Source organism: Hemibagrus wyckioides, linkage group LG01 (assembly GCF_019097595.1).
Source record: "Hemibagrus wyckioides isolate EC202008001 linkage group LG01, SWU_Hwy_1.0, whole genome shotgun sequence".
Classification (NCBI taxonomy): domain Eukaryota; kingdom Metazoa; phylum Chordata; class Actinopteri; order Siluriformes; family Bagridae; genus Hemibagrus; species Hemibagrus wyckioides.
The window spans coordinates 11,050,592-11,067,227 of NC_080710.1; the positions used below are offsets into that span (position 1 = coordinate 11,050,592).

Below are 16,636 nucleotides of genomic sequence, written 5' to 3' on the forward strand. Positions count from 1 at the left end.
TCATGAACATCCAACTTCTCTTTGTTTTTCATCTCTAAATAGAAGGCTGGGGTTTATAATTTGCCAGTAAATCACTTGTGCATCCTGCAGGCTTTGCATGCTTTGAAAGAAACGCCTTTGGTGGTTTCTTTCACTTCTCTCTTTCTTTCAAGTCATTATATTTTGAGAACACATTAACATAATATCTGATCTTCTGCATAAGCTGGTCATAATCAGGCCAAGTGTTATTACCAAAATTATGTTAAATATTCTAATATGTGCTTAATATGATCATGATAATAATTTCATTGTCAATCATGCTTGTGTTCATCCAGCATGATATTTTGAACTAGATTCAGTGTCATAAAGTTGTCTAAGCAGGCATTTGGTTTAGGGTTGCCATTTCTAGGGTTTTTAATACCCACCAGAGACCTCCAAAGTTCCTCTCACTCCTGTGCAACCCTTCATTGCATGCCATGCATCATGGTCATGTGGTAGCTGAGGAAGAGGAGCTGGGACACCGCACTTAAGCAGCAGAAGACCACATGCACATCAGACCCAGAGTCAGCTCAAACATTGTGAAGAGTCTGGGTGGGGTACGAGACATAACTGGAACAGAGAGATTGAACTGAGTCATGTATGCAGTCCATGGAGCATGGAAGTAGGTTGAAATTAGGAAGTAGTATGACTTGTTTTTAAAAATAACACTTAGAACCCTGTGCAACACTGGTATCCTCCACGTCGAGGTGGATTGAGTCTGTCATCAGAAAATAAAAGTGGATATACACTGACCAGTCATAAGATTATGACCACCTACCTAATATTGTGTTGGTCCCCCACAATATTGCTGCTAATAATTTGGTGCTAAAACTTGATCAATCTATATATAAAAAAAGATTTGAGTATCATTAATGAAAGGCTTATTAACATTAATTGCATTGAGTTTTTGCTGAAGGGTTCTGTATTCGATTCCGATTCTTCAATTTAGAAGTAATGCAATTACTGTAAATTATTTACAAAACCCCAAAACAACAGTCTGTGACATAGCAACAGGTGTCACTATCCAATGTTTGTGGCTCTTCTCTGTATTTCTTTGTGAATACACTGGAAATCACACAGAAATACAGAGAAGAGCCACAAGCGGTTTAGAACCAAGATTAAACTCTTCCGAAGCACAGGATCTGCTTGTGATTCAAAACATACAAACTTATCGTGGCAGTAGTGTCATGGCTTGGGTTTGCATGGCTTCTTCCAGGAAAGAATCTTCCTTGATGATGTAACTCGTGAAGGTAGCAGTATAATGTCTACAGTAACATTCTAAGAGAGCCTGACGTGCAGGATTGGTCTGAGAACACAGCAGGAGATGTGGCAATCCTTCATTTCATTGCACAATACTGTGGCTATACTGCATCACAAAGATCTACAACATAATTCTAATTGAAATTTAGTGTACCCATCATTCTGATTAATGGTTAGTTTCATAATTACTGTAACGCTTCATCAAATTTCTTTAAAGAAAATCTGTGATAGATGAACGGTGGTATAAATTTAGCTTCCTTTATTACTATGGACATGTTTAGTTGAGAATAAGCACATGCTTTATTGACTGGTCTGCATATACAGCAGTGGATTATTAAATGTGGATTAGCAATACTGCATCACAAAGATCTATACTTTGTGGAAAAATAACGCTGATTGATGGGTATTTTCACATTCATTCTACATCACATTCTTAAAGCGAACCTGTGGGAACTTGTTTCATTTGTGGGTTTTTTTGGAAAATGAAACATCTATTCCAGTCAATATGGGGGAATTTGCTCGTTTTACCACTGATACTTCAGTAATGACTACTCTGAGCTTACAGTATGCACTTTTAAACTGCACTTACTAGTTCAACCACTCCCTGTTTTGTTCTGATGTCAGCTAGAAGAGACACCGATTTTAATATTGGCATGCAGAAATTAAACATTTGATAATGCAAGCATGGAACATGAATTGAGAGTGCTACTACTGTCATTGTCTTGCTACACCGTGGCGCTGGTGAACGTGAACATATGTGCTTTGGTCTTGAAGAACGCTCCAAGAAATGGTCTGACTGGATATGTTCAGTTGTGAGTGTTCTGTAAGTCTACGCAGTCTACGCAGAGGTTAGCGTAAGCATAGATGCTTATACATAGACTGCTGATTAAACCACTGAGGTGCATGCACGTGTAGGGGGTATAGGTTTGAGGGAGGAGACAGATGGAGGTGTGTTGGTAGTTCGAGAGAGAATGTGGCAGTTTAAAAGATAGGGTTGGGACAAAGTCTACAAACACTGGGCATATTACTGCTTCATTAAGCTTAGAAAGCTTCTTGTTATAGAGTTTGTGTTTAATTCTTGATATACCACTTCCAAAAATCAACTTCCAGTACAATTCTGATACTTGGCTTCTTAGAAAAAGGAGTAGTTTTTTTTTTAATTGAATGCAGCAATGAAAAAAAAGAGAAAGAAGTGGCTGGGCTGTGTTAATGGTGTACTATAAAAGTGTAATGAGGAAGTATCAAACAAGAAGGAATGAGTGTGGACTGGGGCTGAAGGACCTCTGAATTTCACTGGACAGTGAGTGATTCTTCTGTTTGACTAAAGTAAACAGAACTATTTTTATTATTGCTTTTGTTAACTACATGGACATGGATTTGTTTGAACATGTGAGGACATGAAGTTACATAATTCTCTTTTGTCTAAGTTGCTTTTTTCTGCCTTAGGTATTTGGTCAAGAAAGTGAAACAAGATCAGCACAGAACGTGAGAAGCCATGGACGCTGAAAAAGTGACTGAGGTGGAGATGAAAGAGCTCACTCCAGAAGTTCAAGATGATAAGGATGTAGAGAAAGGGAAAGTGGAAGAAACAAAAGGTAAAAAAAAAAAAAAACCTTTCCCATGCTTGATATTGTTTGTCCAATTAACCCGTATTTAAACCACTTGGCCATGCCCTTGTTTGTTCTCTAGAAGCTGAGAAAGGAGCAGAAAACAAAGAAGAAGAAAAAAAAGAATCCACTGTGTGCAAACCGAAGAGTTCATCTGAAAATATTTCAGTGCCTTCATCTTCTAAAAGCAATGAAGGTAATACCTTTACTTATTTACCCCTTGTGTTATGTTCACTATTTGGACCCTTTGATAATGTTTGGGTCAATCTGACTAGGGACTTTATATTATACATAAAACATATGTGCTTAATGTGTACTAGCTTACATTTAACAATAAAAGTGTCATTTTTGTGATGTTTTATTTGTGTAACAAGCACAAGAAATAAAAGATTATTGCAGTCACTGGCTATGAAATGCAGCTTTTAAAAATGCATTTTGAATGCAATTTTTTATTTTAATGCAAAAAATGCATTTCTTATGTAAATGCGGATGATTTACAACAAATGCAGAAGACAGTAAAAATATAAAAGGGTCAATTTGACCTGAATATCACACAAGGGTTAAGCCAAGGGAAAAATGACAAATGTCATTAAAGAGAACAGACACTTTGACACTAATAACACCTACAAATATAGATATAAAGAATATATATGACATGTTTTTAATATATTAAAATGGGTTCATATAGTAAAGTGCACAACTGCATGTGCCTTTCCTATGCCTGTTTTTTTTTTTTAGGCTTTTCTTATACCAAGTCATTCAATATTTCTCCCTTTAGAAGCTGAGAAAAAGGCAGATGAAGACGGAGAAAAAAAGGAAAATGAAGTAAAAGATCTATACTGCAAACTGAAGAATCCATCGGAAGATGTTTATAATATTACAGTGCAATCATCTTCTAAAAGCAATGAAGGTAATACCTTTACTTATTTACCCCTTGTGTTATGTTCACTATTTGGACCCTTTGATAATGTTTGGGTCAATCTCACTAGGGACTTTATATTATACATAAAACATTTGTGCTTAATGTGTACTAGCTTACATTTAACAATAAAAGTGTCATTTTTTAAATTTTTTATTTGTGTAACAAGCACAAGAAATAAAAGATTATTGCAGTCACTGGCTATGAAATGCAGCTTTTAAAAATGCATTTTTGAATGCAATTTTTTATTTTAATGCAAAAATGCATTTCTTATGTAAATGCGGATGATTTACAACAAATGCAGAAGACAGTAAAAATATAAAAGGGTCAATTTGACCTGAATATCACACAAGGGTTAAGCCAAGGGAAAAATGACAAATGTCATTAAAGAGAACAGACACTTTGACACTAATAACACCTACAAATATAGATATAAAGAATATATATGACATGTTTTTAATATATTAAAATGGGTTCATATAGTAAAGTGCACAACTGCATGTGCCTTTCCTATGCCTGTTTTTTTTTTAGGCTTTTCTTATACCAAGTCATTCAATATTTCTCCCTTTAGAAGCTGAGAAAAAGGCAGATGAAGACGGAGAAAAAAAGGAAAATGAAGTAAAAGAAGATCTATACTGCAAACTGAAGAATCCATCGGAAGATGTTTATAATATTACAGTGCAATCATCTTCTAAAAGCAATGAAGGTAATACCTTTACTTATTTACCCCTTGTGTTATGTTTATTTTCTGGACCTTTTGTGTGTGTGTGTGTGTATATATGAAACACATATTGTCTGAATCTTAATCCCAAACAATATAGACAACATTTGTGATTAATGCTTATTAGATCACATTTAACAATTTTTGCGTCATTTTTGTGATGAAGTTGTAATTTGTATAGCAAAATAAAGACCTTGTTAGCATAAGTCTAGAAAAAAATTAAATGGAACAATGTTTCAATTTTCAAGTTTATTATTATTATTATTATTATTATTATTATTATTATTATTATTATTATGTCACCTATATTTATTATCAATGTATGAATATAGGTCAACAACAATAGAAGCACAAGAAATAAATTTTGTTAGGCTTTTCTTATATTTAAACGACTTGATCAATCAATATTTCTCCCTTTAGAAGCTAAGAAAAAGGCAGAAAAAGAAGGAGAAAAAAAAGAAGAAGGTAATGTGTACTGCAAACTGAAGAGTCCATCAGAAGATATCTATAATCTTTCAAAGCCTTCTTCATCTTCCAAACGCGATCGAGGTAATACCTTTACTTATTTATGCATAAGGCTTAAATTAACTAAATTTTAAATTTGTGTTTCGCATTTAAGTTGTGTGATAATGTCTATTGAACGCAAGAAGCTGGCTATATATAGTCTGAATTTAAGAAAAATGAAAGGGGATTACATGAGGTCATGATTAAATGAGGCCAAATGTACTCAGACAACAACCAGGAAAAAAACTGTTTCCTCACACATTTCTCTTCCGCTAAAACAACAGCACAGTAATCAAAGTGGAAAGACAATATTTTGAAGTTGTAAAAAGAAGACGCTTAACCTGACAGTGATCAAGGGTGCAAACAAAAAGGTGACAACCCACCCTGCAAACATCTCAAAATCCTCAAATCTTTTGGCTTTCTTGGCCTGCACCAGTAATTTTAATGCACTGTATTGCCAGTCTTCCTCTATTGTTACCTTCCTGTCCTGCTCAGCAGTGGTTATTGACATTTTTCTCTGAAGTCCATGTTACCTCAGAGCTTTGTCCTTTAGTCACTTAGTTCTCTCATTTTCTCATTCTGAAAACAGATGGGAGTGGCCGAGTGGTAAAGTTGTTCTACCAGGACTGGTCAAATCCTAATATCACATACAGAACATTTCACTCACAATGTCGGATAAAACCCATATTATGAAGGTATTAAAACATTTAAAGACAGGTGATTGTTTAGATTGGTGTTACATTTACAGGGAATTGGGGTTTCCACTACAGGGAATTTCACTTCTCTCAAAAAATCTGACCAAGAGAGCTGAAGCTGACGCAAAAATGTCCGAGGACAACTAGGCTACTGTCTACATCACGGATTGTTCTTAAAATGTTTCACGCACTTTGTAGGTAAAAAACACACCACTGTAGATCTTCATTTAAGCAGAGGAACTTTTTCAAATAGCTGCAAGCGATAATGTTCTTATCATGTCACCATACCACCATATGGTGATTACAAGCATAAGCAAGAGCCTCACCCTCTCTCTCTCTCTCTCTCTCTCTCTCTCTCTCACACACACACACACACACACACACACGGTCCGGCTCTACAGCAAAGTTAATTAGCTACAAAAACAACTTAAATTGACAGGCTAACCTAACCACTTGAGTTTACCGTTACGGCATAGTCTCTGAATGTGAATGGAGACTGAAGGGTCTCAAAATCAGGTATCAGTAGTGCGATTGCTTGGACGAGGAAAAGAACATGAAGCTAAGCCAATCAGAGGTCGAGTAGGGTGGGCCAATTCGCCAGTCCAGGAAAAACACCGTTACAGGTGATGTGTCACATACTCGCAGTGGATGAGACTCAGCCCCGCCCCACACTTTTTTTAAGCAGATCTACACAATTCACACGGATGACCTATTTTGAGATGAAAAGGTTTTACACAGGGTGATATTAAAATACTAAATTCACTTTACACCTTATAAATAAATAAATTATAATACATACAAACAAGAAGATGAACCGTGGATATGTGCTCATAGCATACACACAGAACAGGAACGATCTCTCCTCTTGCACTTTTGGTTTGCTTTCATACTGTAATTTACCTTAAGTGTATTTCCTAAGTGTGTCTCATATGACGTACAACACACTTCATTTAAGCAGAGGAACTTTTTCAAATAGCTGCAAGGTGTTCCACTAAAGTGAAACCATCATGTCTGTCTCACCTTGAGTTGATACTACATCTAATGTATATTAAACTACACTCTACTTCTAGGATGAACAGTTCTCAAACTGACTTCAAGTCAGAGTAATAGCCTTGGATCAGTCAGACATTTTATGGTCAAAAATAACATTTTGTAACCGGCGTCAATTTACATAGCGATAATGTTCCTTACCACCATATGGTGGTTATCACCATAAGCAACAGCCTCACCCTCTCTCTCTCTCTTTCTCTCTCTCTCTCTCTCTCTCTCTCTCTCTCTCACACACACACACACACACTCATAGCATTGTGTGTGCTCATAGCATACACACAGAACAGGAACGATCTCTCCTCTTGCACTTTTGGTTTGCTTTCATACTGTAATTGCCTTATATTTACCTTAAGTGTATTTCCTAAGTGTGTCTCATATGACGTACAACACACTATGCACTTTCATTATCTACTATGTACTCTATAGTCTAATCTATGGATGTTAGAAAAGTAATACTGTCTCAATTCAACAATATCTTGTATTTTTTATTTATTTATTTTTTTTACTAACCGAGGGTATAAGCTATAATAGCACACACATCATGGGTTAAATTAAAAGAGTGTTGTAAGATACACTGATCAGGCATACCATTATGACCCCCTGCCTAAGACTGTGTTGGTCCCCCTTTGGCTGCAAAAACAGCCCTGACCCATCTTGCACTGAGTATTCGGACACCTTTCTATCATAACCAGCAACAGTAGCTCGTCTGTTGGATCAGATCACACGGGCCAGCCTTCGCTCCTCATGTGCATCATTGAGCCTTGGCCACCCATGACCCTGTTGCTGGTTCACCACTGTTCCTTCCTTGGGCCACTTTTGATAGATACTGACCACTGCAGACCGGGAACACCCCACAAGAGCTGCAGTTTTGGAGATGCTCTGATCCAGTCACCTAACCATCACAATTTGGCCCTTGTCAATCTCTCTCAAATTCTTACACTTGCCCATTTTTCCTGCTTCTAACATCAACTTTGAGGACAAAATGTTCACTTGCTGCCTAATATATCCCACCCACTAACAGGTGCCATGATGAGGATATCATCAGTCTTCACCTGGCACTGCTCATAATGTTATACCTGATCTGTGTATATCATTCAAGAGTATTTTTAGGACCTTGGTTTAATTTTGTCCATTTTTTGGTCAAAAAGTTGATACGGAAGCAGTTGATCATCTCATATTGTATACACTCAGATTTTCTCCTTATCAACTTGATCATTTTTCTTTCCATGAAAGCTGGTAAAGTGGGAAAAGAAGAAGAAAATGAAGACGTAGAAGATGTGTACAGCAAGCTGAATGATCCATCAGAAAATGTTTATATGACTGCAATGTCCAGTTCCACTGCAAAACACAATAAAGGTAATATAGGTCAAATACAAGTGTATGTATTTAATTAGGTCTAATGTAAAGAAGGTGGTTATATGTACAATGAAAAAAATTATACAATACAATATATAATAATACAGAAATAAAAAAGATAACAGAACTGTTTGGCAAGAAACCTCATGAGTCAAAAGCAAATATGCACAGCTAATTCGAATTTTCTCTTTGTGTGCCATGTTTCAGGGAAGGATTTGAGGTGTAAAGTACGGCCATTGTATTCAAATGTTTTAACTCGGACTCTCGTGCCTACTATACTGACCTATAATTAATACTGAAACCCTAACCCAGATAAAAGTACTTACTCATTTCACTCAAAATGTGTGCGTGAAATGACTCATCTGTTTGGTTTGGTTTGTTGACTGAGGTGTCGCAGGAACTTTCCCCGGCAAGTAAATGTATTGAGGGCTTCCACATTCATTTTAGAAAGAGTTTTTCTTTGTTTAAAATCAAATGGAACATTAAATAATTGAGTAAACCAAGTGAACTAGGTAACTCTAAGAGGTTGCTGTATATATAAAGCTTGAATGAAACTTTAAACCAGATACATTCGTTCCATAACAGTAGAATAATAGTGTGCTCTGGTTTCAATATACTATAGAGAAAATACTTTTCAATGTGCACATGTTCTAACAGTCCAGTCCAGTTCTCTAAATGATATGAGCAGCCTAAAATAATAACCTGACTAATTACTGTGGCATGTAATTTACTAATTTTTGTTTACTTCACAGGAAGCCACAGTTACATATTTAATAGCATCACAATCACACTAAATAAATTTTTTTTTCTAAAGTCAAATTCTAAAATTGTATGACCTCATTAGTCTAAATAAAAATTACAACATATTAAGGTCTTGGCCTGAGTAACATTTCTATAATTATCTTCCTACAGCAATAACAATAACAGGGTTTGGAACATTTCCAATATTTAACAAATTAATAACCAGTGTTTTATAAAATGCTGTCTGAACAGATTAGGTAAACATCACAGTAAAATATCACTAAATTTAAATGTTATTTCTTGAAGTAGCAGCATAACACAGAATAAAAAAAATCATCAGCGTCAGCGTTTAAAATGATATGATCACAGTGCACCAAGTAAATATCTCTGCATACTAAAGTAGTAGAGGTAAGAGTATGCACAGACATTGATTGTTGTAGAGTTCAGGCCGAAAGTCTACAGAAACATGGGCTAAAGAGAATTAAGGTGTCTACTTTACTTCCATAAAATGGGGTCATTTTAAAATAATAGCTAAGAGTTAGTTTTATGTCATCTTTTATTTTCTATTTAATGCACAGCCCCTTATATGATGCCATATATTAAGCCATGTTATTGTTATCAAGCAGTTGTAGTGCAACATCTATCTGGCTCGTCTTAGCTGTTGCTTGTCTTGCACATTTGCATCAGTGAGAAAAAATAAAGGACTGGTCTGCCATTCTGTGCCTGAGCAGCACAATTTTTGGCTTTTTTAAGTTTGTCTCGTAGGCATTTGTTAAAATACAACTTCTGCAAAAAATTTTCTGTCATGTATTTCCCCCTTGCATACTTCTGTGATGTTCACTGTTTTGCTGAATGGTTTTACCATGATGTTTAGTAAGTGTTGCTACATCCGTTTTCACATGATTTGAGGAAAGCACTGTTCGTTTCCTGATCCTGAGTATCTGTTGGTAAGCATCTAGAGGCAATATTCTAAGCCACAGCTGTGTTAACCCTGCTTCTAAGTGTAAAATGTTCCTCTAAACAAAAAAGAAAAAGCACTTTGACAAGAATGTTAAGCCTGGAGCTCAGTCCAAAATTGTGCACTGTCATACTGCAGAGTATGCTTAAATATTGCAGCACTCGTTGTTTTTGACAGCATAAAAAAATGTGTGAAGTTCAGAGTGAGTGTGAAAATGCTTCTCACATGTTTCTACATGTCATGGGTTGAGATAACTATTTGTTTTGTCTTATGTTTAGAAATTTACAGGAGTGTTCGTCTGTACAAGATGATTTCCGCTGTTTTCATCGTTCTCTCTTTGCTCTTGCTGGCTGTGGTTCTTGCTCTGGCTATGAAGTGTAAGTAAAGCATTAATGGTTAGTATGTTACTGACTCATTCACACCAGACTGGTGCTGCTGTGAACATCAACACCACATCTAGCTCCAGCCTTCACTCATATAATGGGTGTTAGCTTTCTTTATTCACAATGGAAGGTCGATGTCTGTCTTCATCGACATTTTGGTGTATAAATATTTCTTTTTTTACACCACAACTATGAGGCCAGTATATCTCTTGATTTATGGAAGCTTATGACCACCAATTGGGATAATGCAAAACAAAGAAACAAACAAAAAAAGCAACAAAACCGCACAGCAACATGCCATCTCATAAAAGGATAAAGGAAAATATGCACAAAATTTGCAAAGATTTTAAATTTAGGTTTTACTTGTGACATAACAACCATACACATAGTAGTAAATGTAGTGGAATTATGAATAATTATGTAAAATTAAGAAAATTTAACAAATACACAGCTAGGTATATTATTAGAAAATAGTATTGTGTAAAGTAAGCATTGCCTTTTTTGTTTGGCGTTTCCATTTTCTGCAGTGCTATTTTTAGTGCTTTCTTTTGAGTTCTTGCCACTAGATGGTGTGTAAATGCAACACAGCATTGAATATGATAGAGAAAATACACCGATCAGCCATAACATTATGAGCACTGACAAATGAAGTGAATAACGCTGATTATCTCCGCATCATGGCACCTGTTAGTGGGTGGGATATATTAGGCAGCAAGTGAACATTTTGTCCTCAAAGTTGATGTGTTAGAAGCAGGAAAAATATCAGTATCTTCTGATGCTTAAGGAAGCAGGAAAAATACCAGTATCTTCTGATGCTTAAGGAAGCAGGAAAAATATCAGTATCTTCTGATGCTTAAGCAGAAAGCCAAAAGCTTTTTGCTTTAGGGTTACTCCAAATTTAAGCTAAAATAAAGAACATGAAGAGGATGAGTTTATTTTTTATTTTTTGTAAATTTGCTGTCCAAGAGCTGATTTTAACTGGCCTGTCAAATATAAAATAATTTCACTCTGAAAATATCAGGAATGCATTTTGCATATTGGCTGTTGACCTCTCCAGTGATTTATGATATGTGTTGTGGCAAAGACTATCCATATATACTCTTTTATATTGATATCAAATATCTTTATCATTACTAACTATAATTAGTTATATGTTAGTCTTATCTGCAATAGTACTTGTTTTGTGCACACATAGGCTGAAGCTGCCTATGTCGGTATATATATATATTTTTGTTTGTCTAACATACAACATTCATTCATTGTTTCTATGTTCCCTTGATGCCAAAACGTCAGTAAATGTGAAGAGTCCAGAGAGCGCTGAATCAAGGTTTATCTGTGAACAATGTCAGACCAAGTGCCCCCCACCAAAGATCATCCCAGGTAAAACCCTATAACATCAAATCTGCTAAAAAACACTGATTTAGAATTCTAAATGCTCTTCACATATAGTGATTTATTTATAATGCTCTATTGTCCTGTTTTACCCTTTGTGTGAATCCATGTTTATTTTTGTCATTTGTGAGCTGTGTATTAAAACCTGCTGTTTCTCAGCAGGGTGTCAGTGCTGTGAGTGTGAGGAAGATTGGGAGAAGTTTGAGAACTCCTGCTACTTCTTTTCTGAGACACGTCTAAACTGGCAGGAGAGCAGGGAGGAGTGTCAGAAACAGGGCGGAGACCTGGTTGTTATTAACAATAACGAAGTGCAGGTTAAGCAGTCAATCGCTCAGACACTCAAACTAAGACTGACATCAATATTAAAGGCAGGTTAAAGGTGTTCATCTTACTGGTGTGAATTCTGTCTTTATTACTGTAGGAGTTTCTAAATGAGTATGGGAACGTGAGGTACTGGATTGGGTTACATTATTCAGAAGAGCAGCGATGGATGTGGATTAACAATACTGCATCAACCCAGAGGTGAGTTATCAGTGCTTTGTTTATTACCATGGTTCTGTTTAATAAGAACCCCAGCAAGGCTATTTGCCAGTGCAACATCCACTACAATCAGTGTAGCTGCTGTACTGAGAATGATTTACACCTGGTCATTGGTGGTCCTATAGTGGCCCCATTCCACTGATGTAGGGAGTAATGGGGGTTTCATAAAATGTACATAGCAACGGATATGCAGCAGTGAGTATTACTGTATTTGTCCTTTTCACTCAACTACTTATATCACTCTGAATACTGAACTTCAAGATTTAATGCATCTTTTTTTAAATACAAAAAATGATAGTTAAAAGAATAAAACACCTCTAGAATCTCACTGACAAACAGCGGTTTGAGGGGTTTGCATGGTGCTTCGGCAGGAGCCAAATCCAGGTGGTGGCTCACCAGGCAGGCTGTATATCCGACCACAGGTTCCCCTCTTTGGCCACACTTTATGGCCCACAATAGATAAAGACATATGGATCTACATCCTGGCCTGCCCGACTTGACCCTAAACAAGGAGCCGTGAACCTGTCTACAAGGTCTACTTCACCTCCTACCCATAACATCTTGTCTATGATCACACCTCTCCCTGGACTTTATCACTGGCCCACAATTGTCCCAGGGGATGGGGTGTTCTATCGGATTCAGATTTGAATAGAAGGCCACTGAAGAACACTGAACTCAATGTCACATTGTGACATAGTGCATTATAATGCTGAAAGTGACTAAATTAGCCATGAAGGTTATGCACATAGCCAGCAACAAGAGTTCTGACATAGTCCTGCTCTGAGCTACTGTAGCCTTTCTGTCAGTTTGAGCCAGTCTGTCCAGTCTCCATTGACCTCTCTAATCAACAATGTGTTTGGGAAAATCCCAGATAATTACAAGTTACAGGAAACCAGCCCTTCTGGCCCCAACATTCATGTCACGGTAAAAATCTTTGGGATCACATTTGTTCCCAGTTGTGATGGTTGATGTGAACATTATCTAACGCTGTTGTATCTGCATGATTTTGTGCATTGTGCTGCTGATTAGATAAGTGCACAAATGAATACGTGTACATGTGTTCCCCAAAAGTGCACAGTTAGTGTAGTTTTAACAGTTTATAAAACAAATACATAGTTTTAAAAAAGACTGTAATAAAGTGCTATATGCATACCAATGAGTATTTAAGTATACAAAGTATAATAGCACAGAAAGGGTAAGAAAAGTATCCTGACATTTCTCATCAGCAAGTTGGTTATGTCGTTTCTGCTGCTCACTGGATTTTGTGTAAACCCTTGTGACAGTTGTGTGTAAAAATCCCAGAAGATCCGCAGTTTCTGACTTAATCAACACAGCCCATCTGGCACCAGCAACCATGCCATGGTTAAAGTTTCAGAGATCACAGTTTTTCCTCCATTGTGATATTTGAATTACATTTAACAGCAGCTGTTGATATACATCTGTTTGTATGCATTGCACTGCTGCTACATGACTGGATAATTAGATAATTGCATGATGATGCAAGAGTACAGATATTCCTATTAAAGTGGCCAGTCAGTGCATGTGTTTGTGTAACTAAACATTGTTTTTTTTTTGTTATCAGCTACTGGTCCCATGGCCCACCAAATCCAGGCTCTCAAAGCTCCTGTGCACTGCTAAATGGAGGGGGATCAGACCTGAACAACTGGAGTTCAGACAAATGTACTGTGTATTCACAGTACATCTGCCAGAGATGTTAAAAATGGAGAATGTAAACCATAACCATCACATATATCTGCTACATTTGCCTTTGATATCATCACTTTACTGTTATACTTACCCTTTACAAATGCAGTTCATAAATAATAACAAATCAGTACATGCAATAATCCTGTTCTGTGATGCACAGTCAAGTAGACATGCTATGTATTTCTTATTATGAGAGAAAATGCTAAGTGTGTTCATTGAATGTAACTCTGTGTTTATATTACTTGTAAATTGTAATGCTATTAATTGCACTGATACAAAATCATTTTGCACTGATTTCTAAAAAACATTTTATTGAGTTTGCAGAATGTAATATAAAATTATATATATATACCTATGTAGCTGCCTTTAAAACAAGTTCTGAGGTGTCTTTACAGCGAATTAATATAAATAAAATGTTTTTTTCACCATAAAGTAATATTCACTCAGAAAAATAATGAAATTATGAAGTTGTACAGAATCACTATACTTTCATTTCTCAAACAGGTTTCTTCTCTTGAGCATCCAAATGCTCATTGTACTCTATCCTAAAGGCTGCCATACAATCTGTCTGCAATTTTTGCTATGCCTTTGCCACCAGGTAGTGGATAGGGTCAAATATCTGCAACATTTTTTTTTAAATATCCCGTCTGAATTTTATTTTATGTATTTGAAGCATGTATATTATTATTAAGTGCGACATAGATGTTGGTGGTAAAGCAATCCCAGGTTGACGGTGTTGGTGTTGAGTCATAATTTTTTTCAAAAATGTCATGGATGCCCAATTGCTAGATTAATTTACAGTGCTTCTGTTTATTACAATTTATTTCTTTGTGTGTAAAATTTTTGGGTCTAAGGAGGCAGTCACATTTAACCATATGAACATATGCTCCTATACAACAAAAGCAACTTAACTGTCCATTAAATGATCCTTTAAAAAAACCATTTAACAGTCAATAAAGTCCTAAAACAAGTCTATTTATTTATTTATTTGTTTATTTATTTATTTATATATATATTTTTTTACAGTTAGTCAATCAAGTGAGATGCAAAAACAAACAAGCAAACAAGCAAATAAATGAATAAAATAGATATTAATATTGATATGAAATTGAAATAGTCTTGCCTTGCAGCGGTTCTAAATTCAGACCATCTGAAAAGAGGCTTCGATAAACAGATGAAAACTTTTTATGAAAACATCCCAGAAGTATAGATGTATATACATTTGATAATACATATCTAGTATATGAAACAATAATGATGCTGCTCCTATTTCCTTACTACTCTGTGGTGTGTGTGTGTGCAAGAGCATGTGTGTGTTTTTGGTCTGGAGGAAGACCACAAGAAATGATCAGAGTGGACATGTTCAGTGTTCACTAAGCATCTAGCATAAACACAAATGCTTATACATAGACTGCTCATTAATCCCTAAAGGGCAAGTTTGTTGTCAGGTGGAATAAAAACCTGCACCCATACTGGCCCTTTGTGGATAAGATTTGACACCCCTGTCTTAGATCAAGAAGTAACAATAGTTTTTTATTAAGTGAATGCAGCAGTGAAAAAAGTGAGATTTAGCTAGATTGTGTTAATGTGTGGTGAAGAAATGTAAAACAAACGAGACGTGATGAGATTCAATTTTATATAAACATTAATCCGTTAAAGTCTCTTATTTACAGTAAGGGTACATTTCTTAATAAAAAAACATACAAAAATCATTCATTTTGAATATTGAGTTATTTTGAATTATTTTCTCACTTGGTTATTATTTCTTCTCCATTCTTCTTATTCTTCTCTTCTCTTTTATCTAAAAAAAAAAAAAAAAAAAAAGCGAAAGAGGAAGCAAAAGAAAGGGAAGAAGATGACAAAGTAGCCGAAGAAACTAATGTGTACTGCTAACTAAATAATCCATCAGAAAATGTTTGTATGGCTTCAATGGCCAGTTCCACAGCCAAACACAATCAAGTTAATATAGGTCGAAATTAAATGTAGTTATTTAAGCAAAATAAACTAAGAATGTGGCACAACTATGCATTAGAGTTGGGTAATAAGGTCTAATGCATGTAAGAAGGTTGTTATATGTTTAGGCAGAATGGGAGACGTAAAAAAAAGTTCCTTTCAGACATCTAGATATCCTGCATATCACTTTTCAACTTGGCAAAAATACAGAAAAAAACAAGAACTGCGTGAGAAAGACCTTATGAGTCAAAAACTGAAATTAGTCCTAGTCTTTATTTAGACTAAATCTGATGACATGGCTAATCTTATTTCTCTTTTTTTTTGTCATGTTTCAGGGAAAGATTTGGGGTTTGAAGTGCAGTCATTTAATTGACTAGTTTTAATTTAGGCTCATGTGCCTAGTACTGACCTTAAATAAATACTGAAACCCTGAACAGGATGAAGTGCTTACTCATTTCACTTAAAACAAGTGAAACAATAATGACTCATCTGTTAGGTTTGGTTTGTTGACCGTGGTTTTACAGGAACTTGCCACTGCAATTAATTGTATTGAGGGCTTCCACATGAAATGGAACCATGTTTCATTTAATGTATATTATTTTGAACTGATTAATCGAGTGTAGGTGATGAACAACAAATTAAAGAAAAAAAAAATTGCATTCACTGGCTATGAAATACAGCTCTTAAAAATACATCTGCAAATGCAGATGATTTACAACAAATGCAAAACACATTTAGAAAAAAAAATTAAAGCCACACCTGAAACTTGAGTTGTTAGAAACAGGAGTGACAATAGTTTATTTTTCCCATAAATGCAGCAGTGTAAGAAAGA

General features: G+C 35.7%; 1 protein-coding gene across 7 annotated transcripts; it reads left to right on the plus strand.

Moving 5' to 3' along the window:
- Window positions 1–991: 991 nt before the first annotated feature.
- On the plus strand, window positions 992–14,826 carry LOC131357532 (NKG2-A/NKG2-B type II integral membrane protein-like). 7 transcript variants are annotated; one of them, XM_058396592.1, is made up of 12 exons: window positions 992–2,578; window positions 2,725–2,873; window positions 2,968–3,081; window positions 3,667–3,795; window positions 4,376–4,510; window positions 4,946–5,074; window positions 8,008–8,130; window positions 10,108–10,206; window positions 11,506–11,592; window positions 11,764–11,918; window positions 12,026–12,126; window positions 13,727–14,826. In XM_058396592.1, exons 2-12 carry the CDS (start codon window positions 2,774–2,776, stop codon window positions 13,860–13,862), a joined length of 1,308 nt encoding a protein of 435 aa, XP_058252575.1. In that variant the 5' UTR covers window positions 992–2,578; window positions 2,725–2,773; the 3' UTR covers window positions 13,863–14,826. The 7 variants fall into 7 exon arrangements, with proteins under 7 accessions (XP_058252575.1, XP_058252566.1, XP_058252557.1 ...); XM_058396583.1 differs by having other exon boundaries at window positions 994–2,578; window positions 3,664–3,795; window positions 11,767–11,918; XM_058396574.1 differs by having other exon boundaries at window positions 997–2,604; window positions 2,706–2,873; window positions 3,664–3,795.
- Window positions 14,827–16,636: the final 1,810 nt, after the last annotated feature.

Coding starts and splice junctions, on each gene's coding strand:
- LOC131357532 (XM_058396574.1), top strand. CDS start 2,774: ATGGACGCTGAAAAAGTGACTGAGGTGGAGATGAAAGAGCTCACTCCA. Junction 4,511..4,945: donor ATCTTCTAAAAGCAATGAAG/GTAATACCTTTA, acceptor TTCTCCCTTTAG/AAGCTAAGAAAAAGGCAGAA. Junction 12,127..13,726: donor AATACTGCATCAACCCAGAG/GTGAGTTATCAG, acceptor TTTTGTTATCAG/CTACTGGTCCCATGGCCCAC.